Source organism: Clavelina lepadiformis, chromosome 8 (assembly GCF_947623445.1).
Source record: "Clavelina lepadiformis chromosome 8, kaClaLepa1.1, whole genome shotgun sequence".
In the NCBI taxonomy this organism is placed as follows: Eukaryota; Metazoa; Chordata; class Ascidiacea; order Aplousobranchia; family Clavelinidae; genus Clavelina; species Clavelina lepadiformis.
Window position 1 is genome coordinate 14,842,695 of NC_135247.1, and position 26,531 is coordinate 14,869,225.

At 35.1% G+C, this 26,531-nt stretch overlaps 2 protein-coding genes across 7 annotated transcripts; one reads left to right on the forward strand and one right to left on the reverse strand.

Annotated features, from left to right (window-relative positions):
- The first annotated feature begins 445 nt into the window (after window positions 1-445).
- On the forward strand, window positions 446-6,920 carry LOC143469364 (WD repeat-containing protein 5-like). The gene is made up of 8 exons (XM_076967036.1): window positions 446-4,531; window positions 4,747-4,820; window positions 4,962-5,141; window positions 5,270-5,353; window positions 5,501-5,679; window positions 5,810-5,843; window positions 6,004-6,166; window positions 6,263-6,920. Exons 1-8 carry the CDS (start codon window positions 4,270-4,272, stop codon window positions 6,361-6,363), a joined length of 1,077 nt encoding a protein of 358 aa, XP_076823151.1. The 5' UTR covers window positions 446-4,269; the 3' UTR covers window positions 6,364-6,920.
- A 1,529-nt stretch (window positions 6,921-8,449) lies between these two features.
- Window positions 8,450-20,742, reverse strand: LOC143468606 (dipeptidyl peptidase 2-like). Of its 6 annotated transcripts, none has more exons than XM_076965936.1 (9): window positions 20,490-20,742; window positions 18,556-18,695; window positions 17,677-17,840; window positions 17,406-17,606; window positions 17,023-17,203; window positions 15,737-15,934; window positions 15,356-15,499; window positions 9,980-10,128; window positions 8,450-9,897 (listed from the first exon to the last, which is right to left on the reverse strand). In XM_076965936.1, the coding sequence occupies exons 1-9, from the start codon at window positions 20,677-20,679 to the stop codon at window positions 9,780-9,782; spliced, it is 1,485 nt and encodes a 494-aa protein (XP_076822051.1). In that variant the 5' UTR covers window positions 20,680-20,742; the 3' UTR covers window positions 8,450-9,779. The 6 variants fall into 6 exon arrangements, 5 of the variants coding, with proteins under 5 accessions (XP_076822051.1, XP_076822052.1, XP_076822053.1 ...); XM_076965937.1 differs by lacking the exons at window positions 15,356-15,499; window positions 15,737-15,934; window positions 17,023-17,203; ... (2 more) ...; window positions 18,556-18,695; window positions 20,490-20,742 and adding exons at window positions 11,465-11,608; window positions 11,721-11,918; window positions 12,455-12,635; ... (2 more) ...; window positions 13,414-13,553; window positions 13,644-14,904; XM_076965935.1 differs by lacking the exons at window positions 8,450-9,897; window positions 9,980-10,128 and adding exons at window positions 14,540-15,022; window positions 15,105-15,253.
- Between the last annotated feature and the right edge of the window lie 5,789 nt (window positions 20,743-26,531).

Here is a 26,531-nt window from a genome sequence, read left to right on the forward strand (position 1 = left end):
TTCCGCCATTATGCATGACGTCACGCTTGAATTGATTTTAGACCAGCTAGTTCAGATAACTACAACAAGTTTCACACACTATAAATTAAGTAGTGCAAAATACATGCAGACTGTTTTTTGTGTCAACCGAATCCTATTTTGTCATAGGCACTTAATGTAACTATTGAATAAGGCTGTTGATCAGCAATCACTAGAAAATCGAAAAACTGCTCACAGCCTGAACCACACCTATCCAGCTCTTTGTCTTTCTTGTTCTGTCGGAGAGAAATATTCATGGAGTTGACGCCGAAAAGCATTATGGGTAGAACGCTCTCTCACGCAGTTATGACTCAACACATAGTAGCTGGAGCGTGAAATGTGTGCATTTTTGTTACTCGTGCGAGCATGGTGCGAAACTGCGAATGAAGTAGGTTTCAGTTTATTTACTTTTAGCCAAGCATGTTAGCCGGTAGATACTTGGCGAGGAATCGCCAGTTATAAAAAGAATGACACGAGATTTCGCATGATAGGAAAATTTAGACAGGTTCAATTCAACGTTGGAAAAGTACCGGTAATGATTAATTGCTTTGTTGATATCAAACTGTTTGCACCAGCATGAGCCATGACCAACGTCTTACTATCTTAGGCTTGGCGTATAGCTTATACGTATAAGCCTATACCAGTATATAGCCGTGTATATTTTTTAGGCAAATTTTTGATTATAGATATATAGGCACTTGTTAGGCTGGATGCAAGCATGGCACTGCAAGTTTCGGCGAACTTGATAACAACGACTAAAGAACTGAAGAATATGTAAAATATTGGATTGTTTTTGACTGGCCGTTTAGTTGCAGTAGGCAATAAGGCAACTCTCCTCTCAAACTAGAGCTGTATCAAACTAAAAAAAAACTACTGTATAAGCCACTGATAACCCTATTGTTCGTGAGCATGGGTTTTGTTGTGCTGTTACTACAACGGTTAGCATTCATTCATTACAACAGAATAAAACAACAATACAATACAATGGGCCACTGGCCCTCTGTAATGTACCATACCATGCACTAAATAGGTGACAGCTGTTCATGTTGGCAGATGTCTTTATTTAGCACAGGCCCAGCGGGTAATTGCCACCCTAATCTAGGCTAGTGGGTTTACATGATCAGGAAGTCCACTCTTGTGCCATGTGGCCATGGTAAGCCCTGCTGGATAGCCTATGTCATTTGCACACAGTGGAATACTGGTAGCAATCTTTCAGTACCATGGTCTATGGTCCTACAGTATTACAATCTTTATCCGAGAAGAGAGTCTTTGCACGAATTAAACTTGGTGACTCATCGCGCAAGCTCCAAGTCGCTTTAGTCAATTGTAATTTTTTTTGATTTTGTCCTGTTCAGGGAAAAGAAAACTTGTGCATTACAGAAAATTGCATTCTGCAATTCACCTAGCATCTTTATAACTTACATATTCTGTAAATATATCTTTTCCTGTGTCACAAAAGCTGCATAATAGCAGATAAAGAGCAACATTTGTTTACTACCATAAAGGGTCCCTCTACTGCAGGAATGACTTTGAGAAAGCAGCGCTTACCATCCCTAGTCTCAACACCCATTTATGAAGCATGCAGCAAAAACTCAAGGTTGCCCACTTTAACATGTTGATGCTTGGGTGTCACACCCAATATTACTCTTGCCTTGACCTGTTTGCCATCTCTTCTGTCCCACCCTTCCTCTTGATATTTATCTCCCTTGACATGATTGAGTGTCATTAAACCACCTCAGATTGATAGGCCTACCGCTCTGTGGGCATGACGTATCCAGCAGATTTGACCATTATAACCCACATGGATTTCTGGGGTGAACTTATAAGATTAAGGTCATAAAGTGGTAAGATCACACTGTGAATAGAACTTACTCACCTTTATACTACATTTAGAACAAACAATTTTACACTTTTGAACATATCACATTAGATTACAGAAGGTGAAGAATGGAATGGTAGAAGGGTAATGATATTGCCAACTGATACTTCACTGTGTAGTTTATTTTGACCTTTGTAGGCTAGTGATAACATCAGGCACCTTTTCCTATAATACAGGCAGTGAGGGGCAAGTACTAAGATAAATAAACCTATGATATATCATACTTAAAAAGATGTTTTGGCAAAGCTATTGAAACTGAAGAGTACCATAAGGCCAACGAGTGAAAACTAGAGTTTAACGAAACAATTTTCAACCATCAACTTCACGAGTCTTGAAATTGAACATGTGTGGCATGTGCCGGTTTTGCACAAATTCAATTTGCCGTGACCTTACACTTTTGATAAGAAATTCTGCTTTCACAGGCTAAATTTTAGGAATGCAAACATACCCTGACTTTTGAATTTAAAATTTATTGATTAGAATTAAGTTAGCTTATCGCTGTTTAGAAAATGTGCTCTGATTTGTCTGCATGTGTTCACATAGGAAACAAATCAAATACTCTTTTCAGTGTTCACTGTTGCTATTAAAGCTTTAACAACACCATGAAGCAACATAAACTTCCATAAAGCGTTTTTTTTTCAGAGGATTTGTTTTAATAGTTTATTTCTATGTCTTTTCTCGGTGTGATATTCAAGCTTAACCTCATTTAATCGCTTTATTTTACCAGTGAAATAACTTAACTTGTAAAATGCTTAAAGCGCACTTGAAAAGGCTTTTGTGCCTCCTCTAGAAGCACACATTGTAGTTATGATAGACTCTTGATAGAGCTATGAAGATAAAGCCAGACATCAGCTGATCTGAATCAATGATTAAATATAAGTCTACATATACTTTTTATATAAAGAGTATAATATATCTTTTTTTGCTTTAACGTTGTCCATAAAGTCAGGAAAAAGGTGTTTAATACTTAGTGTACCATTTGCTCTACCTATAGGAAACATTTTGCTTCAAGTGTTTGTCGTACTTGAATGTAGTGGAAAGTTGGATATATTTTTTGATATCAGAAAGTTTGCAACATATTTTGCATGAAACATATTGATTTTTGATGCTTAACCTCATTGTTGCAGCATTAAACCATTAGGATGCTTTAGTGATTTATCACTTAACCTGACTGTACAGTGATAAAGCATGAAGCTTGACTTCCTTTTTGCATGTGTCTGCAGATAATTCCTGCACACAAAAGCTGATTTGATCTGTCCCATTCGTATGGAAAAATTTTTTTTACAATCCTGCAGTGCATGCTATAATAGGCTTAACACAGTATGCCATACAGACATGATCTATTGATGCACAATGCAATGGTGACATCACACTTTATCAATGCGTCAAAGTAAGCGGGCCTAATTAAAGTTATTCATTTAGTTCAAAGGTTAAAGTCAATAGTTTTGACAGTGCAATGTCATTGGTGGCGGCACTTCTTCAGGGCAGCAACATATACATAGGGATTTTGCATTTAATCAATGAAGAATATTGGATTGGAAGTACTGTTGTAAAGAGCAGAACATTGTCATATAATCCTAGAAGGCAATAACTGGCAGTTCGATTTATGGCTACTTTGTTCGATTTATGGCTACTACTTTATTGGTGTTTACTGTTTGAATGCAAATTGTAGTCGTGTCAGAAAGTTATATGTTACAGTAGAATTCAGTTAATACATCCGCCTAGTGACCAGTCAATGTTGGATGTAACAAGTGGTGGGTGAAATAACTGCCTTTCCCAAAACTGCAACTGAACAACTCCTTAGGAGGTCAAAATGCTATCAATGTATTTTATTCTATTTGTTTAACATCTAGGCTAGAACAAGGAAGGTACTTCAGTCGCTATAGGAAGACTGCTTCAGGTGCAAATGACGAGGTCTATAAGGAATGTGTGGTATTCATGAATCCTTGAAGAAAACTTTTGCCAATCACTTGATTTATTGTCTTAATTGATTGGTTTATGTTTATTACTATTAGTGGATTTTATAGCACCATATTTTTGAAACATCCTGCATATAATTGTGATGATAAAGATAACTGTACTAAAATTAACAAACCTAAACAACTATGTGCCATTAAAGGCTGTGAAAAAGGTTATTGAATTAGGCCTAATCAAAGAGTTTAGTGTTTGCTCATGCATAATCATGGATGAGGCTGAGTTTCAAGCAGTACAAGTGTGCTAGTACTTAACCAAGTACCAAGGCTAGGATTTAACTTAAACTATACCAGCAAAATAGGAGCTTTAGTGTCACTTTTTTTCTGAAAGACTAAAAGTAAAATTGCTGCACATGTTAGGGATATATAGTATTTTCTTTGTCACTGAGAGACTTAAAAATGACTGAGAATGGAGCAAATATTGGAGATAAATCGAACAAAACTGAAGACAAGTTCAAGCAAGTGAATGAACAACCTGCACCACCTGCAACAACAAATGCTGCAAATACTGTGTCAATGAAGTCAGTACCGAAAAGCACCACAGTCACAAAATCACAGCAACATAAACCAAACTATACGCTTAAGTTTACCATGGCTGGACACACCAAAGCAGTATCTTCTGTCAAGTTTAGTCCAGATGGACAATGGCTGGCAAGTTCATGTCAGTAAAGTTGTCTTAAGATTTTTTATTTTCTTTAATTTTTTAACATAAACTACAAAGTTAGATGTATAATGCTTCTGCAATTCTAACTTTATATAACTGTGTATTTATTGTGGTTTTAAATTTTTTGTCGGGGCCTGCTGATTCATAGTGTATAAGATATACGAAATTAAATATAGTTTCTCAATAAACATGTCATTATGTTTTCACTGTAGCGGCAGACAAATTGATAAAAATCTGGGGTGCATATGATGGAAAATATGAGAAAACCATATCTGGGCATAAATTGGTAAGAACAAAAGATTTGCAATGTAAACCTGTACGCACTAACTTACTTCAAACCTACCAATTGAGATTTTATAACTCTGTGCTTCTTAGTAAAGTGAAAACTTTTCTGCTCTGTGTAATAGCAAGCAATACAATGTTCTAGGGAATATCTGATGTCGCTTGGTCTTCGGATTCTCATTTACTATGCTCAGCTTCAGATGACAAAACCTTAAAAATCTGGGAAGTAGCCACGGGAAAATGTTTAAAGACTTTAAAAGGGCACAGCAATTACGTATTCTGTTGCAATTTCAATCCACAGTCGAACCTAATTGTCTCAGGATCTGTAAGTATTTTAAAACACGTAGTTAAAAATCTGTTCTAAAAATACTTTGTTTGGTTTCTTAACTATAACTATAACTGAATGCGATACAAACTCCATTATTCAGTCCAACATTTATCTTTTTTTTGCAGTTTGATGAAAGTGTACGTATATGGGATGTTCGAACAGGGAAGTGCTTAAAAACACTACCAGCTCACTCAGATCCTGTATCTGCAGTATGTCTCATGTTGCATTGTAGTATTGTATGGATAAATATACTGCCATAGGTGACTTTAAAATGGATCAAAATTCACCGTGGAAAAAGTAATGTTGGAAGTAATAAACAATTTTGGTAATGATGAATTTGCATAATTTCCACTTAGGTACACTTCAATCGAGATGGTGCTTTAATTGTTTCAAGTAGTTATGATGGGTTGTGTCGTATTTGGGATACCGCATCAGGGCAGTGTCTGAAAACTTTAATAGATGACGACAACCCACCTGTTTCTTTCGTAAAATTTTCCCCAAATGGAAAATATATCCTTGCTGCCACTTTAGACAAGTAGGTCTTCTTACTAACTGTCATTTCAAATCTTCATGTTGTATTTTAGGAAATTGGATGGGCATTTGTTAAATTTTCGTTTAAATCTTTCCTTTTGCGCGTCTTTATAACCATTTCTTTTTGTTTTCAGCACACTGAAGTTGTGGGATTACACCAAAGCCAAAGTAAGAAGGCTAATTTGAATTTCTTACATGTTTTGTTAAAATTTGAAAGATTTTCTTAAATTGGTATTGAACCCAATGCATTTTATACTTTTTCATGATATGAGTTTTCATGATATAAATTTATGAAATTAAATATTTATTTTACTGCAATCATTGCCAGTGCTTGAAAACATACACAGGACATGTGAATGAAAAGTATTGCATTTTTGCCAACTTCTCTGTCACTGGTGGAAAGTGGATTGTTAGTGGTTCTGAAGATCACATGGTCTACATATGGAACCTTCAAACAAAAGAAATTGTGCAAACCCTCCAAGGACACACAGGTACTTGCAACACGATATAGTATTCTCTTATTATTGCAGCAGACTTTGATTTTATTTACCATCTATGGTGTTGATTGGTTTCTGTTTCTTTTTTAGATGTAGTTCTCTGTAATGCCTGCCATCCAACAGAAAACATCATTGTAACCGGCTCATTAGAAAATGATAGAAGTATAAAGTTATGGAAAAGTGACTTTTAAAACTTTTAAATTAGGTGAATAATGATCGAAACGTTTGAGAGTGCCATCCCCATCAGCATTCTTAAAACATTGGATGCTTATTATCGTCGGTGCTTCTCCCATTTTAGTTCAGCCAAGAACTATTGCCTCAAGGAAACTGCTACATGTAAGGATGTAATAAGAGTAATAGCAATGATGCCAAATAACATCAAAATGCAATAAACTGTAAACGGTCAGTGGTGTAGTGGGCAATATCTTTCATCCTCACATTGTAACCTACTTCATTCATAAATGTGAAATCATACAGTAGCTACAACCATTGCTGATTATGTTTGTTTTTAAAGTTTTTGTTATTTCTTGCTACTGTCAACTGGTTATAATTTTTGCATTCATGCGCACTTGTGGTTAGTTTTTTTGTAAGGAGTCTTCGTTGTGACCAAGATACTCATTAAACTGTCAATATGAAAGCTTGCTTCTGTTCTGTCTGTATGATAAGCTGAAGTAATCTATCATCTATAGATTTGAGTTATCCGAAGTTATTGATGTTGATGATATTAAAATATACCTTGCATAAAGTGGATGTGTGTACAATACTGCATGGAGTCTTTCTGGATGGTTTCTTATCCTATTTAATGCATTCCAGTGCAGACATAATGGATTCGTTTTTGCCTACAACAGATAAATTCCCTCATCCCTCCTTAACATCACAATGAAAGATATGTTGTCTATAACAGATCTATTCATTATTGTATTACAGTATGTTATGTAATACTAAGTGCACTCGCTATTGAGGAGAGTATATCTTACAGCATAATTTAATTGTTGTGAGTGAAAATGTCCGGCAGCGGTATTAAGCGCCTTCAACTTTTATTGTTGAACTAAAATACCTCAGCATGGTTCCGAACCTGCGATTGGTCATCCTGCTGTATACGTCCTTTCCCCAGTGTTTAGGTTCATTCATTCAGTTAAATGACAATAATGTTATGGTACTGTCGTTTTTAACCATACCTGGTAGGCTGATAGATACCATGGGTCGCAACCGAAATTTGAGTTGCAATTATGCCTGCGGTAGTAACTAACAACTGCAGGTAACTGTTTTACAAACAATTTTAGTTGAGAAATTTCAGCTGTTCTAAAGTTACTCCTAACTGTGCATTTTGAATACCCTGCCTTGCAGTATGTGTTACATGCATTTCGGATTTAATGAATGGATTCTGCACATCGCTGGTGCTGACGTCTGCTATATTCAGGCATTTCATTTGCTAGCAGTTGAGAATTATCTGATGTTTTGCTTTCAGTAAAGTTAAATGTGCTTATAATCTAATGGTAAACCCCGGAATAGTTTCTGCAGAAAAATATTTTATTTTCTCATGTCAAACATTCAATGTACCAAAGATGTATAGTATAGGGTTACCATATTAGAAAAAGCCAAATTCCTCACTGTCTCAATGACCAACTTTTGCGACACCAAACAAGCGCTACACGACATTTTACAGTATGTTCGTACATCCTACCAATCCAAACGCTTATTTTTGCTTAGTCCAACAACTTTCTGTTTAATAGACAATAGCCAGCTTATTAGCAGTAGCATTACTTATGTTCTTGGTTATTCGTTATATTGAGAAAGTGTACAGCACCTATAATAAAAACCTTTTCTTGTAAGCTATTTCTGATGTAATACCAAAACCTTTCGGCCGGCAAAAGCTTAGAGTATTCTAACCGCACACAACAATAGAGTCAAATAATTCAACAGGTAAATTAAGTTAAGATACCCTCATAAGTCAAAAAGATTTCTTCAGATCTTGCCTGCATCTCGTCAGTCAATTTACATTTTCAACAGTAAAACAATAACAAAGTTTAATCTTTCGCACTAAACAAATTCTTATGGTGAAAATATTGCCAGTTAAATTTCATAAAATACAATATTCAAAAACCCGGACATTTAAGCACTTTTTAACATTTATCCCTGACGCATGTTTGAACATTAAAATCCCTGACATGTCCGGGAAAATCCTGACGTATGGCAACCCTAGTTTAGTACCATCAGGTCAATAGACTTAAAAGATACATAAGCTCTGTGTGTGTTTAGTAGCCACAAACATACCACTCCAGCATGATAACTTGTTTATTACAGAATAATTTTAAATAAGATATGAAAAACGAGACTAAAAATCTAGTAAACAACCCCATCATGTGATATACACAGAGATATCCTTACTGAGTAAATTTAGTAGTAGCATACAATATTACATTTACCATCATTCAAAATCTACTGCACAGCAAGCAGACCAAAATAATTATCTCTTGTGACCAGTTAAGCAAAGCGTTTACCAATGTGAAAAAATAGAAACTATCTGCCCTTGAACAAAAATTTATGGAGACTTAGGTAATGAATGATGTTATGCTTTTTCATTGCCAGTGTAAAAGAATATAGGACCCTTAGATTTTTTCCAGTACTGATTTAATAGTGAAAAAACAACATGAATAAGTTCTACAAATTTATAAAGTAGGAAAATTGTAAACTAGCTATTAGAAAAAAAATAAAATTTAATAACAACTTAAACTCACAAAACCTATTTATCTGTAATGAGATATCTTTGCTTGTATTTCTGTTCGCGTACTGTCTGGAAGTTGGTTAACGAGCTGGTCAAAGAGTTGCTCTTCAAAAGTTGGCTTCAATGGTACATTTTTGATACATGTGACAGAATTACAATGAATAAACATCAATAAAAGGGAAAAACATATAAATAGCATACAACAGTCGGGACATATTATAATGACTAAAAGATAACTCAAACCTGAAAAATTGCATAAAGATTACATAAAAGCTGTTGATGTTGTCTGAACCGTGTTAACCAAATTTAAAGTAACAAACTCCTAACTTTGTGACATGGATTTGATACTTGGTCATGCTATATTGTCCATGTAATGCTTTGTGTTAAACAATATTGATACTTGCTGCTGCTCAATGCTTCTAGCAAACAATGGCATTTTCAAAAAAGATCAATATAAAACAAAAATGCAAAACAAGTTTATTTACTAGGGTTTCAACAAGAACATATTAAAGATTTTTCAATGAATTTAAGTCGTGCAAGAACCTTTTTCCTGATCAAGGACATATATTTCAACACTATATCAATTTCGACATGAAAAATAAAATGAGAAAAAGCCACCACATCGTACAATTGTGCCATCATTTATAGTTCAAAGTTTACGTGCATGTTACACACATAAATAACTTTTGATACATCTAAGTAGCAGTGTATTACCTCCTGTACATCATCATTTAAAATGTATAATTTCTTGTAACTAATTATACAAATAGTGGGTGCCAATACAATGAGATAGATGCCTTGGTCCTGAATAAAAACTTATGGCAAAATAACTGATAACTGAGATTGCACCAACAACATTTCTCATGTTTATGTTGTTGCAATTTACAGTTCAAGTTTCTTCGACAGTCGCTGCCAGTGTTGCTGCACCCATTCTGAAATAATCGCAGCTTCCTTCTGTCGAACTGCAATAACAGACTCTGGGTCTTTCGGGTTGGACCCTCTGGAACAAATAAAACCAATGTCAAAGATATGTCAAAAATGTAACTGTTTTTCTAAGCAAGAACAAAAAAGCAAAATGGTACCTTAAATCAAGATGATGGGCTCCACCTACAACAATGATTGCTTGCAAAGTTGGTGAAAGATCTTGAAGGATTCCACCATTACCCCAGGGATCCAAGTCACCATTGGAGAAAATTATGTTTGAAGCAAGTTTAAGGTTCTCAGCCCAGTACTAGAAAGCATTAAACATGAGTTAATAAGTATATTTCAGCAGAAGCTACTTAAAGTGAAAGCAAGAAAGGCAAGTAAGGCCAATTAACCTTCAACTAAAAAATATTTCCATAATATTTAGCAGTTATGCCATTCTTTTTAAAAACGCATCGCAAATTTTTCACTAATTCTGGTGGAGAAGGCAGCAATTATGACATCACAATGCGAAATCAAAGGAAACAACTGGCATTTGAATTAAGTATAAACGAAGGTTTAGGCCAGAGGTGACGAACCTGCGGCCCGCCAAACAATTTTGTGCGGCCCACCAAACGATTTGACAAACGCCCATACATGCAAGGCATATAGGACTTATAGGAATTAGGGTTGCCATACCGTCCGGAAAATTCCGGACATGTCCGGAATTTAGGGTTAAATTTTGCGTCCGGGAGACCAGCAGTCTTGAACGAAGCCTCCGGTGAGACCAGCAGTCTTGAACTTTCTTTCACCTGTTTCTAATCTTTGCGCAATGCGATATCAAAAGCTGATAGCACAATTGAGTCGCAGCAGTATGTCTTCAATAGATTGCCGCACTCAATGGATGTATTTTTTGCGGCCGCGGGAGCAGCTAAAAATCTGCCAAATGAAGCGGTTGTGCTTGAATGCTAATTATTATGCAAAATGTTAAAAAAATTGTGCGGCCCGCTTGCTCAGCCGTAACTGACAAAGTGGCCCGCGTCATCGAATAGGTTCGTCACCCCTGGTTTAGGCAGTAGCTAATGCAATTGGATTGTATACGGCCTCATAACTTTGCGTTTATATGCAAGTGAAATTCTGTTTTTAGCATATAAATATCATAAGTTGCAGTACATATAAGCTACTGATTGAGCTATCGTGTCTTTACAATAAATATGGACCAAAAGTCAAGTTACCGATGTAATACCCTTGGGCAAGGCAGAAACGATGCTTGCTCGGTTTAGTGTTCCTGGTGAGCAGCTTCAAATTCGAGAAACATAATATCAAAAAAAAAACAAGTAAAAATGTGTGTGTCTATCAAAACTTGCTCAAAGACCAACTCGAAAATTGTGACTCAAGCAGTAAAGAATCATCACTGGGTTTAAGTCGTGCAAAGATAAAGATTAAATTATCGTACCATACAACACCGATTAACAAGTAACACATAAACTACTGTGTAATTATTTCTTGTCTCGTTTAGGAGACATTATCTTCTTACTTGATCCAAATACCACAGCCACACATAGTCCCAAGATGGTCATATTAAATACTTTTTATTGTATTTCCAATCAAAGCTTCACCTGTGCATTTGGCAAGAAACCTTACATTTCCTTTATATTCCTTACATTTATTGCCAGCCAATCATTTCGTGGTGTCGTGTGCACATTTTCTTTACAGTATTTGTCCCTCATCTCAAGCGTAAATGGCAAAGAAGGAAACATGTCTGTTTCGTTGTTACTGCCACCAGGAAGAATTACCTCAGTGCATGCCTGCAAAATAAAATGACATTAAATGACCACAAATGATTTTGTGGTCACATCACAAAATCACAAGATACAGTATCACAGTTTACACTCAACATCACGCTAACAAACAAGTCACCTGATAATTCCAAGCTTTAGCTTCATTGCCAAAACCACATCCTGTTGGGTCAGCACATTCAATGTATTCTTTGTATATGTCAAAGCATTGAATAGCATTGGGGTTTTTAGAAGATGAAGTTCTGTTATAGAAAAATCCTGCACCCGCAGCCAAGCCTTCCATTGCAGTTTCTTTAGCCAAGATAATTTGACAGGCAACCTAGAAATACGGAGTATTATCTTCTGACCTAAGCTTACCGTTTATCAGGGTTTAACTAAGACTGTCCCGACAATTTATAATTTGTCTTAGTTACAGTAATACGTCTTGAAATGTTCTATATCAAAAAAATTGGATTTGAAATAAAGGAGAGGCAGTATTGATTAAAATAATTAATGTGGAAGGTTAATGCTGCTTAATAGACAACAATATTCATGTAACAACTGACTGTATACTCGAGTTACATCATTGCTTAATCATTAAATGGTATTTTTGCCCAGCATGAATTACGTAACAATTGACATGACATCATAATGCATATTGTTGTATAAGTTATGCTAGCTTGAAATATTTTGTAAGCCAAATGCTGACCATATCACACAAAAAATAAACAACTAAATAACAATTACAATTAAATAACAATTAAATTAAGAGGTTTTGAAGTATAATGCTTTCCTACCATCATAAAGAGCTAGAGCTAGTTTTAACGTTTTTAATAATTACCGATATTTCACAACACTTTCTTGTTTTCAACTCACATTGACAGGATATCCAGGAAAAGAAGCACGAGAGTTTGTAGGATAAGGATAATTCCGCATGGCAAGTTGTGCAAAAGCATTTCTAACCCACCCGTACAAGTGATTAAGTGATTCAATTGTTAACGGATGGCAAGTTGTAAAAGCTTGGCTAATTTCAGCAAAGTTGCCCGTAGTGGCATGTCTATACAATTAAATAGTAATCAAATTCTGTCTATTGTGAATAAGACTTCAATAAGCTAAAACAACATAGGATTAATGGAAAATTAATGATTTTTCACAAATCAATGTGTTATCAAAAATTAACATCTAATTAATCACAACCAATTAACATGCTTATTGAAAAACTGTCATGAAGCATTTGTATATACCTTGCAGTTTCTGCGAATCCTTTCTTGATTTTATTTACGCAAGCATCGGTATGTTTTCCGAACTGTTCTGTCACAGACTTCCAAAACCCATGTCTGTCCCCAAAGCCTGTTAACCAATACAGAGGAGCACTTGCAGCAAGTGAGCCAGCGACCAGATTTGGATATTTTATCCTTATATAAGCTGCTAATTGTCCACCATAGCTGAAACAAAACATCTGGTTTTAGTAATCCAAGTTAAAAGTCTTCACAAATGTATGTTTTTTTCTTACCTTCCGCCAAATGCTATAACTGGTGAATTCAAAGCAGCATACTGTTGCTTGAGGTATTTTATAAGATAAGCATAATCAGCCAAAGCTTGCTCAATTGTTAGAAATCCAACATGATCGTCAGTAAAAGAATCGTTACCAAATGGTAGGGATGTGCCATAATATCTCTGTAAAATATCATACGAATTAAGTCCATAAGAGAAGCAGTAGTTATGTTATTTTACCTGATAATTAATCTACTTGGTAACTATCTACACACACTGTGTGCAATGAACACACCAATTTTATAACAGCAAATTATTTTATTACATAAGAATGGGCTTACATGTTCAGCAAATACAACAAGGGCTTGCATTTTAAATGCCAAGTCTGTGAGAAAACCACTAGCTTTTTTGAGACCATAAATATCCCCTTCATTGCCAGTGTAAAAGAATATGGGACCATCGGACTTTTTCCAGTACTGATCTACTCCAAAAAATACAAGTACAGTATTAATGTTTCAAGCTTTCCAGTTATCATTAAAGTTTTATTCACAAATTAACATGCTAAATTTACCTGTAATGAGATATCTTTGCTTGTATTTTTGTTCACCTACAGTTTGAAAGTTGAAGTGGTCAATGCGCTGATCAAAGTGGTGTTCTTCAAAAGTTGGCTCCAATGGGACATTTTTGTTAAATGTGACAGATTTACAATTAATAAACATCAGTAAAGGAAAATAACATAAAATATACAACAGGCGAGGCATTTTAATGACCCAAAAAATAGCTAAAACCTGGTAATATAAAAACAACTTTAATTACTACAACCTAAATGTTAAGAGTACAAGTAAGTGTACCAACCTTACCACTGCACATCAGATGCAAAGGAAAGGAGGACGAACCTCCAACTCTAATATTTGCTTAATAAATTGAAAAGAAAGTAGGTTATGACCTAGTTCTATTTGGCTTCATTAACAAAACTAAACAACAAGGGCCTGTCATCTGGAACAGTTGCTTACGATTATCTGATCGTATATGCCAGGGGTGGGCAAACTTGTTCAACGAAAGAGTCACTTGCAAAAAATCTACAAACACCAACGAGCCGCAAAATCAGTAGTGTTTGTCAGTTTGGTTATAATAATGTAACATATTATTAGAAGTCAATTTGGGATATTACTATTCAGCTAGAAGCGTCACAAAAAACATGTCAAGCTGCAGTTTGCCCACCTTTGGTATGTGCAATCAATGCATCATGAATTCAACATCAATCAAGTATTTCTGACAACTCCATTAAAATAACTCAACTGCCTCTGTTTGCGTCACCATTTCCATGAAATTTTAAAAACAAACACCACAATCATGTGCTGAATCAAACGCCTGTCTATACTGATTAGTGAGTTTAAGACGTTAAGGTTATTCATGAAAGCATTTTTCTAGATGTATGAAACAATAATGATGTCTTCATGCCTGGCATAATTTTGAATATAGCTTTTTAATCCAGTATAATTTGCATAATAACATCGAATATAATATGACATATGAAAAATGACAATGGAAAATTTATGGTCAAGCCACCACACCATATAACAGCACGATCATTTAGTTTGGAGGTATCCTGTGTGTAACAAAACACATTTTCTTGGTAATTATGAAAGGCAACATATTACATCAGTCAATATCTACTGCACAACAAATGCACAAATGTTTAAATCTTGTGACTAGTTAAGCACAGTGGTCACCAAAATATAAGGATAAATGCTTTGGCTTTACATGCAAAATTAGTAAGAGTAAAAAGGTGATAAAAATTGCACAAACAAATCATGTTTTACTCGTGCTATTTACAGCTCAAGTTTCTTCGACAGTCGCTGCCAGTGTTGCTGCACCCATTCTGAAATAATCGCAGCTTCCTTCTGTCGAACTGCAATAACAGACTCTGGGTCTTTCGGGTTGGACCCTCTGGAACAAATAAAACCAATGTCAAAGATATGTCAAAAACGTAACTGTTTTTCTAAGCAAGAGCAAAAAAGCAAAATGGCACCTCAAATCAAGATGATGGGCTCCACCTACAACAGTGATTGCTTGCAAAGTTGGTGAAAGATCTTGAAGGATTCCACCATTACCCCAGGGATCCAAGTCCCCATTGGAGAAGATTATGTTTGAAGCAAGTTTAAGGTTCTCTGTCCAGTACTAAGCAATTTTTAATTACAGAAAAATTAACACATTATTTCAATAACAACGTTTACGTGTGAGTTTCAAAAGAGATTGAAAAATTATCTTTAATATACTTACATTTATAGCCAGCCAGTCATTTCGTGGTGTCGTGTGCACATTTTCTTTGCAGTATTGGTCTCTCATCTCAAGTGTAAATGGCAAAGAAGGAAACATGTCTGTTTCATTGTTACTGCCACCAGGAAGAATTATTTCTGTGCATGCCTATGGATCAATATATATCAGACAGATCATAACTGACTTATCATGGTTCATTTCAAAAGCTACTTTTATAGACAGTAAAGATTAAATACACATTCAATACAACAATTTGTATATTCTACAATTCCTCTAATCTTTGCGCTTCCTTCAAAATGCATTAGAAACATCAGTAATACAATGTAGCAGTCTGGAGCCGAAGTCAAGGCTTTGAAATACTACCACAAACAAATGACAAGTCACCTGATAATTCCAAGCTTTGGCATCATTGCCTAAACCACATCCTGTTGGGTCAGCACATTCAATGTATTCTTTGTATATGTCAAAGCACTGAACTGCATTGGAGTTTTCGGCGGATGCACTGCCATTGTAGAACAAACTTGCACCAGCAGCCAAGCCTTCCATTGCAGTTTTTCCAGCATTTATCATGTCACAAGCAGTCTTAAAAAGTATCACAGACTAAGAATTCGTACCACAAAATGTTAAAACTAGACAGAAGTTGGAAACGAAGGAACCCTGAAGGAAAAAAGTCAAAGTGCATAGCAAGGTAGCAGAATACTCCTTAGCGGTATTTGTCATATAATGCAGCATTTATTCACCACAGTCTGTGACTTGATTTCATGGCTAACAATTATAGCAATGTCTGTTTTTTAACGTACACTTAATCGAATAATGAAAAATCTAATGTCGACTAAGTTTCGAATCCAAGTTACCAATAGATCTTTTCCCAAAGATACATGCCTATCCTTAACAATCTGTTTGGTGTAAAATTGGTGAAATATGGATATAGTCACGTCATATTTACATTCATTAATTTCTTGGATTGACTGATATTTAAGTGGGGCCCATAATTATTTGTGTCATCTTTTTTCGGCTGGCCTACAAACTAAAACGACATATATTATCACAAAAATGCATTATATTACACTAATAATTGTTTGCTACACTAACTTTTATCAAGAGGAAAATGGTATATTATAATTGTATTTCTTTAACCCGGTAGTCAGCATAAAACCAAATAGATAGTAAAAATATTTTATGTTTTCCAAACTTAAGGGATAAAACATTTTTTAAAAACCTTTTAAAAATGAAATGAATAAACCTGTCATGAGTGACCACATATTTTACAACCATATTATCATTCACACAACACTTCCCTCACATATCTACATGTTCTTTTTACTCGCATTGTTTTCACAGGGTTGGATTTTCCTTAGTTTAAGTAAAGATAAGTAAACATGGCCTGGGAGGTTGGGACTGTTTTTTTTGCACTAAGCGCGGCCCCTGATTTAATCCCAAGATTTAATCAATTTTTTTTGCATCATTCCAAGATCTCCTACATAACTGATCAAAATTGGATAAGAGATATTTAAGTTTGATTTAAATTGTTAACAGACAGACACCCAAACAAACAACAATGTATACAACAAAACATAGCCTTCTGGGCGAAGGTAATTATCTGGGATTAAGATGATTGTTAAAATAAATGCAAGTGCTTGATAGAAAATGCTTCTTAATTGTTAACTCACATTGACAGGATATCCAGGTAAAGGAGCAAGTAAGCTTGTTGGATAAGGGTAATTCATCATGGCAAGATCAGTAAAAGAATTCCTAACCCACCCATACAAGTGATTAAGTGATTTGCTTGTGACTGGTTGGCAAGTTTTAAAGGCTTGGCTAATTTCAGCAAACTTGTTCATGCTGGCATGACTGTATAAATTATAATAACTTCCATTAAACAGCAAAAATTCCATGTGTTTAGAAAGCGTGACACTAATGTGTTTATTGATTAAACACTAGTTAACATGTCATAACAATAAATCAATTTATATTGCCGTTAATAAATTGGTACTTACTTGGATAAAATGAATGTAGTTAAAGTAACGTTGTAATGAAACATGTTTAAGCATACCTTGCAGTTTCGGCGAATCCTTCCTTGATTCTATTTACGCAAGCATCACTATGTTTTCCGAACTGTTCTGTCACAGACTTCCAAAACCCATGTCTGTCCCCAAAGCCTGTTATCCAATATAGAGGAGCACTTGCAGCAAGTGAGCCAGCGACCAGATTTGGATATTTTATCCTTATGTAAGCTGCTAATTGTCCACCATAGCTGAGACAACATCATCTGGTTTAGCAAATAATCCAAGTTGAAAGTCTTCACAAATGTATATTTTTCTTACCTTCCGCCAAATGCTATAACTGGTGAATTCAAAGCATCATATTGTTGCTTGAGGTATTTTATAAGATAAGCATAATCAGCCAAAGCTTGCTCAACTGTTAGAAATCCAACATGATCGTCAGTAAAAGAATCGTTACCAAATGGTAGGGATGTGCCATAATATCTCTGTAACGAGTATATCAAACATCAATGAGTGAGACAGAGTTATATCAATATAAGTAAATTAGCTGAATCTTAAAGTAAGCCTTGTGCTATTGGCCGATAGCAATCAATTGGCTGATGATTATTTAGAGCTGGATTCTGTGGTAGAAAGCGTCCTTTTTAACAAGTTTTAACAAGTACTTGAGTGATCACGCAAAAATACTTATATGGAAGCCGACCTGTAATTAAATGTGTGCATAATTATAACAATGCCTGCTGCATTTTATCCATAATGTGTGTGCGGTTGCTACAGACTACTATTAAATATGTCTTGTTAGCTATAGAAATGAACGACAAACGTTATACAAAATATGAGTTCTATCGCTTTTACAAGTGGTCGATTACTTGTTAAAACTAATTAAGCAACTACAAAGCCTAAACCGACTATCTGTCAACTAATCAGTGCAACCGAGACTGAAAAGTATTTGTAAGTTTATGACTTGTTAACCTATCTACGTACCAGCTACTGGGTAAGCATATTAGCTTAGTGTAAATTTGATTCTGTTTACTTTAGGATTCCACTTACTATAAAAACAGCTTACTGTATATATGAATTCGATTCAATTTTCAAGAATCGGTGAATAATAAATAACCAATCCTGCATTCAAATCTTTTACGATAAGACAGTAAAATAATTTTCCAAACTAAGCATTTAATGTTAGAACTATTATGGACTTACATGTTCAGCAAATACAACCATGGCGTGCATTTGGGATGCCAAGTCAGTGAGAAAACCAGAAGCTTTTTGGAACCCATAAATATCTCCTTCATTGCCAGTGTAAAAGAATATAGGACCCTCTGACTTTTTCCAGTACTGAACTAACAAGTGATACAACAGCATAAATATAATGCATCAAAACCCTTTAACTAAAATTAATTATAAAGTTATATACTAAGTTATTGTATGATATAGATTGTATCAAATCACTTTTAATGTTATCGAAAACATATTCGATTAAAATTAAGCCGACAAAAAAGAAAGAAAAGCTTTAAAGAAGTATTCCATGAAACTGTATATCGGGGATACGTATATCAAAGCTAGCCGCCTTGCCAGTGTTTCCACCAAAAATTTTTTTTTTTGCAACCACCCAAACTCTTCCACAATTTGATTTGGCCGATGTGGAAAAATCCCAGGCGGAATATCAATGGTAAGCTCAATTTAAAGTTTTTCATTCAAGTAGCAATAAAGACAATAACTCTTTTACATGAAGTAACTCATTATTGTCTTACACAAGAGCTAGCACATATTTGAACTTGAGCATTAATCCGGTTAAAGTGATAAATGATTAACGCAGCAAAAAATATTTTGAAACACAGCATGGATCAGCTAATTTGCTATTTCAAGTTTAAGTTATTTCATTGTTATCAACTATCTACATTGCTTTTCTATCGTGACATTATATTAGTACCCAGTTCTGTGAAACATGAGTAACGTCTAATAAAAATTACAGAATTTAAATAAGGTGTATTAGTTAAAAACATAATATTCATTTAGAGCAACCTAGATAGCAAAATGTCTTGCTCCAGTTGATAGACTGCAATCAATGCCTGACATACTGCAGGACACATGTTAAAAGGTCCAAAAACAAAAATGATTTTAAAAGAAAATAATTGAGACAAAGGGACAAACATGTGCACCACTCATTGAAAAATGTGTCACAGACACTGGGTTCAAAAATCAAAACTATGGCATTTTTTATTCTCAGCTTTGTGAAGCGGGCCTGTTACGTAAAAAGCAAAGTATAATTTTCGATAAGCAAGTAGGCTTAAATGCATGAAATCGGCAGAAAACTTCAAGTCATACAGTAGTAAAAAGCAACTGACTTTAACTACAAAATAGGTCAAAGAGTTTGCGAAAGTTGTAGAAAAATATGCTTAACAAAAACACAGCATTTTGCCCACCAGAGGTGTTCATACATCTTGACAGGAAATTTCTACAAAGCCTCATACAACATGCCAAGTGCCATACTCAATGTAATGTTTCTACTGATTTACTATATTGCAAGTCTACTACCGGTACATGTCGGGTATGTATATACAACTAATTAAGTTATATATCACCTTTCAAGACAAAACAAAGTTAGTAGCAAAGAAACAGCTTCACGTCATCTGCTCTTTAACACCTACACCAGGGGTCGGCAACCTTTTGCACTTAAAGAGCCATTTTAACCGATATTCCACAAAATAAAAATCACTGGGAGCCGCAAAACTATTTTCACAATAAAACGAAAATATAATAACTAGTCTAACTGCTGCTAGTAGACTGCTAAAAACAACCTTTATGTTAATCGACTAATTATGACGTCACAACCAGAATGATTATGCTTTCATTTACTATAATGTGCTCAGTAAGATAAAGACGCGAGTGTTCTTCTGTTTGTTTCTACTGTAGCAATAAAATTAATAAGAGCCGCATCAGAAGGATGAAAGAGCCGCATGCGGCTCCGGAGCCGCAGGTTGCCGACCCCTGACCTACACAATACAGCCCATGCGACAACTATTCATCAAACAGTTTCCCAAAATTTGAAAACGTCAACATAAAAAACCTAAACCACCATATCAATAAATCTTACTCAGAAATATTATTCACATATTTAAGCCAAATCTATTTACCTGTAATGAGATATCTTTGCTTGTACTTTTGTTCACCTACAGTTTGAAAGTTGAAGTGGTCAATGCGCTGGTCAAAGTGGTGTTCTTCAAAAGTTGGCTCCAATGGGACATTTTTGTTAAATGTGACAGATTTACAACTCATACATATCAGCAAAGAGAGAAAGAATATGAGAATGTACAAGTGAGACATAATACTGATCTAACAATAAAAAAAAGCAACTCAATAGCAAAACCCTGAAAAATATACATGGATTCAATATTGTGAAGAATACAGATTTATAATAATCAAGATCAACATAAATTATCTTCCAAGGATCATTTGACATAACTTGGTAACTTTTTGGCATGAGTTCGTGTCGTGTGTTATGTGTAGCAGATTAAACGGGTATTTTGTTTAATAAATTTCAAATTAACAAAGTTACACGTATATTTTCAATTAGGGGGTCAAACTTGTGGTAACTGTCATACCATATGACAAGGCAGTAAAAAATGGAGGTGTAGGGAAGGGGTCGAAATACATGGAAACTATAGTCTATACACAAAAGTTAAATTTCTTTAGGTTGTAGGGGTTATAACGGATTAGTTTAAAAAATTAATGCCATGTAATTTAGGTCAGCAAACGATAACCCTCGTGTGAAGTGAAACTGCCTTTTAGTTTTTACTTTATGCAACTAGGCCTATCCAAGGTTTTGCATAATATTGACTTGCATAAGCTAAACTGACTTTCGTTGCAACTTGCAAAGCATAAACTTCTTTACCTGGTTGTATTGATTATCCTTGGTGGTAATCATGCGTAAACATTGAATATCGTAACTAGGTCTATGTCATTATTTACTGCAATGTGCTCAACATTTCTTTAAATGCTTCAAAGCACGTTCACAACGAATGTTGTTCATGTAAATGCCATCTCAACAGGTTGCCATTACAAAAGCACACATAAAAAATCAAAAGAAATGCGCACACTGCACATCTCATGATGTTGTTTTCCGTCCTTTCAAAGTCGCCCAGCTTTAACCACAAATACCACATGTGCGCTTGCATCTCCATGTCCTCGTATCACATTTACCACTTCCATAAAACTCGTAAACAAAAAGCTCTCTTTCGGGAGCTGCGTCACGTGCTTGTCGTTTTATTACATCACAAACAATTAGTTGACCTTCTGGTTAGCGAGCTTAAAAATGCTTACCTACAATAGAAGAATCTAACAACAGATTTCATTTTTTGCACTGCCGAAATTGTTCTAGGTGTTATAGCCGCACCTAGGCTATTTGTTATAGCTGGGCTGATCTGGCTCTCGCTCGCTTATTTAAACAACGAAACACTACAAGATGCAACCGCAACATTTTTGCCAAATGCAAAAATATCAAGGTCAAATTACAAATGCAATTTACTCAGTAGATAGCGTAGGGTTTCTGAAACACACTCAAAGAAAAGGTATTTATTTTGATCGACTAGTTTTGTTTTTATAGTGCTTCATGCCCAAGAGAGAGAGGAAAAAATATGCCGTACCTGACATCATAAACATGTTTTTAAACACCCAATGTTCGTTACAACAATTACCGTTATACTTTATGACGTTTTTTTGCCTTTACCTTTTAATGATGCCTTTGGCGACAATTAACGCAATGTTGGGTAAGGTGAATTAAAAGCACAGTAGGCCTATAAACTAGAGGATAAAATAAATTACAGTGTTTTCAACTGTCTTCCAGAAGCCCTGAGTTACAGATCAAGTTAAAAACATTTGTAGTTTAAGCCTTAAACGTTTTGCCATTGATATAAATGTCAAAATATTTTGCAGCACTTCTTAGTTCACGATAGGCGAGAGTTAGATTAAAGAGAACTAACTTATTTCAATACGGCGAGCGGAAGTGTGGAAGAAACGTAAGCAACTTTTTTCACATCTTAAAAACTGACTTAAATTAAATTTTCTTGCAAGACACCTATTTCTGTGTATAAACCGGTTCCTCCAATTTCTGCAGTGTGCACTATTTAATCTACATCAGTACTTTTTAACTTTTTTCAGATCGATTCACCCTTTTTAATCCATTCACCTCTTTATAAGTAAAACTATGTCAAGTGGCTGTTCACATACATTGGTCTGATTGTTGACCTAGAAATTGTTCCAATTTCTAACCTAGAGATAAACGTTACAAATTAATACACAACACTCCAAGGCTTTTTACGGTAGACCAGGCTCCTGAAACTTGATTTTGTGCCGGGCAAGTAAGTTATAGCCTTTTAACCCCTTTAGCGTATTGCAAAGTTCCCTATTCCGGTTAAAATACATAACACAAAACATTAGCCTATTTTTCAACAACGAATTTAGTGTCATAGAACACGCCTTTGTTGGGCAATTAATATATTAACTTGGCTCAACGATTATTTCTGCGTTAGGCCTATATCTCATTGAGCAAATATTGGCACCAAGCTATTGTTTTTATTTCCACGCAATTCCAAATAAATTACATGCATGCAAGACCAGTGACCCACTGCTTCTTTGTTTCTTGAAATTCTGCATTCACCCTTGTCAACTGCATATTGTTGACGAAAAATTTAGAAAACACTAGACATATCATTGGGAGGAATGTATTACTATATCGCATGTTTTAAGCCCTTGGACTTAGCCACTTTTCCCGCTCGTTAATTGTTCGTGAGCATGTGTTTTATTGTGCTATAACTACATCGGTTAGCATCGTAACTTTCGCTCCACACAGTTAATGGCGAAAAATAAACAATACAATACAATTAGTGCAATAAACGCGGGATACAAGTAAATGCGTATCTGACCATTACTCAAACTACTATTCAGTTTGCCAAGACAATTTTGTATCACTTGGCATTGGCAATCAAATAGGGCCAAAATAGGCAGGTATGGCCAAAACCAATCGGCATTTTAGCGGACGCTAAAGAATAGGCAGTCACTATTTTACCGGGGAAAAAGCTCTACGTTAAAAGCTATTTTTCACAGTTACTTGTTAATTACCTAACTTATATGTTATAAGAAACATAACAACGTAAACCTAAATTTACCTTCTAATCCAAGTCTGACTTCACAATTAAACCCTAAATATCTAAAATTAATTAAAAAAAAAACATGAACTTCTTTTTAGGATTATATTTGTACGATTAAAGCCCAGTGTTGATATGTAGCTTAATACCGATGAAAATCGCATTTTACGATCAAATGAGAAAAAGCTTGAAAGTTGACTAAGTTTGTAAGATGTACATTATACACGTTAGTTTGTATAAATGCTGCTACCAAATCATTTTTTAAGACTCAAGTCAAGTCAAGTCATCTGGGATGTTGACTTAAGTCAAGTCGAGTCAAATTACTAATTGGATCAAGTCAAGTCAAGTCAAGTCAAGTCATGTTAAAATATTACGCTAGTCAAATCGAGTCAAGTCATTGGCACGAAACCAAATGTCTGTCATTCAGTTGGTCAATAAATTAACAACTGAGATTTAATGTCTTGCGTCAAATTACTTTCTGAGAGTCAAGTCAAGTCAAGTCATTTCAAGCATTGACTCGAGTCAAGTCAGGTAATTTAAAAACGTGACTCGAATCATTACAAAACTGGTTTGTATGTGTGTACCGGTATGTATAAATGCACTGGGTGTATGTATATGTGAAAGAATAATGAAAGAGTGTTTTAAGGAAAATTTTATGCTGAGCTTCGCTGAACTATAAAAATATACTTGTGGTAAATATGCTGAAAACCACTGGTTTACAGACCCATATAATTACGTGGGCTTGGCCCCATCCGAAAAAAGTTGGAGTTCTTTGAAGTTCGTGTTTTAAGGAATGGGAGCTAAATGTGGGGAAGATCGAATAAATGGAAGCAAAAATACCAGATATATTTTCAGGCATAGTTTGATAGGTTTGGTTAGTTAGTTAGTTCGGTTTAGTTTGGTTCGCAGTACGCATCAACATACTAAGATACTAAACGACATCCTGGCACTGAATCCATTCAGTACAGACGACGAGAGCCAGCGCTGCTCAGTGCAGGTCCCAATTTCGTAACCATCAGCTGCATGCCACATTAAAATAGACGAAGATTGGTGTTTTATTTTATTTTTACTATGGTGTAAAATACGCTAAACCACCTTAGCTAGGATTACGTTGAGAAACGAAGTCCAAACATGCTGTAATTTTACGCCCCAAAAGCTGCTTATAAACGTCTTGAAATTAAACTTCATAGTTAAACGTGAACGGAAAATTTTATAATACTGGGCTATTTTCTTTGTCAAATCGCAATTTACGCAACGGTATACAGTAATGTTTTCCTGTGTTAGCATTTGGCATGTTGATTTGCCCTAGTATTCACTTTTTATGTCATTACATAACTGAAAAAAGTGGAATAACTTCGCTTTGTTAAGTCACGATGATGACGTCCTGACTGCTGCCTGTGTAAAAAAAAGTTTAATCTAATCTTTCTTAAAGTGACAAAATAAACTAAGTAACACGTCTTGACTCTATTTTACCACGTTTCAAACAATTGGATTAGTGTAATAAATCATACCAAAGTCAGGCAAGGAAGTTCCTAATTAATGGCATACAATTTTGAAACGCCGTATGCAACAAGTCGATAACGCCGTAGAACTCGTTTATCATGTGATTTGCAATGACAAATAAAGTTCTCTGATATAAAAAGGGCAAGTTAGAATCGTTTCATTTTACGCTTGAGTGAGTGTGCGGGGCTTAATTCTAGAAAATTGGTGAAAATGGCTAAAAACCGGCCCTGAGTATAGGCCGATAGTACGCATACCGAATTTTAGATTGCAGTGATCACCGTTTTGTGCAGTGATAAAGCGAAACGGCGAAGTGAAAAAAAAAACGAAAGGCGCAGTGGTAAAATATCTTGTTGCATAAAAAAAGTACCTTACTAAACCTGAATAAACTTTACAGCTTTGAACTAAATGGCCCAATTAAGTTGCTTAAATTGTTATTGTGTGTTGTCACAGCAAAGAGCATAAAAGACAGAAATTACAACGTTTATTTCTGCAAAATCTCTTGTGTGGAAATTATTTGCGTGAAATAATGAATATGACGCCATTGTGCTTATGCAGGGAAGATGTTGACTATTATTAATAAATATTGTAGCCTAAGAACCTTTGTGCATGGATAAAAATGATTAAAATTTAGTATGGCAATACGTTTGCTAAAAATACAACTCATTTAAATAGCCTATTTTGTTTTTCTCCTCGCCAAAGAAATGAGAAGGCCTGAGCCTGAAGGGTACCGATAATTATAATCAAAATGTTTGGGAAAAGCTGCATTAGGCTATAGCGTGGAGATAAAACAAAACACTCTAATAACTCATTCTCGCAAGTCTGGAAGTATCGCTACAACAATATTGTTATGACGTAACCACACAACTGTCGATCATTCTTGGTACAGTAATCTGTTTGTTTAGATTTTCATTTACAGTTTCATTTGGGTATTTGCTCAATGCGAATGTTACTGTATTTGGGAAGAATAGATTAACGCGTTTACTGGCGCAGAATTTGTTTTATGTATAGCGTTAAAATGGTATTTGGCGGTAGGCCAAATAGATCCTTTCCAAGGCATCAACGCCATTTTTTTGGGTTGCGAGATTTTTTAAAGCAAAATTTTTTTTTAACTTGTTGGTTATTCTACTGGCGGGTTTGTGTTTCCGGCTTTTAGAATGAATTGAGTCCGTTTTTGAATCCTGTTAGTCATTCCTGTTGCGCTGCATGGATGCTTAGAAGTTGAGTTACGCTCTTCTTCGCAAGGAAAACTGTGCAACACTCGAAAAGTTATTTTGTGAAGTTTGCTCTTTTAAAACTTTTTTTGCAGTTTAAATAAATCGTTTATTATTTTTTTACAAACTTTTGTAATGCAGTTGTTATGACCCTTGACAGTGCAGAAAAAAATGTTAATAAATTTAAAAATAGCATGTGTCTATGACAAATAAAATTCGCAAAGTTATTGAAGCGAATCGCTCAGAACGTTTCTTAGCAACCGCCCCAGACGCTTTCACATCAGCTGATGAAAGCATATATAATATACTGGTGAAATTA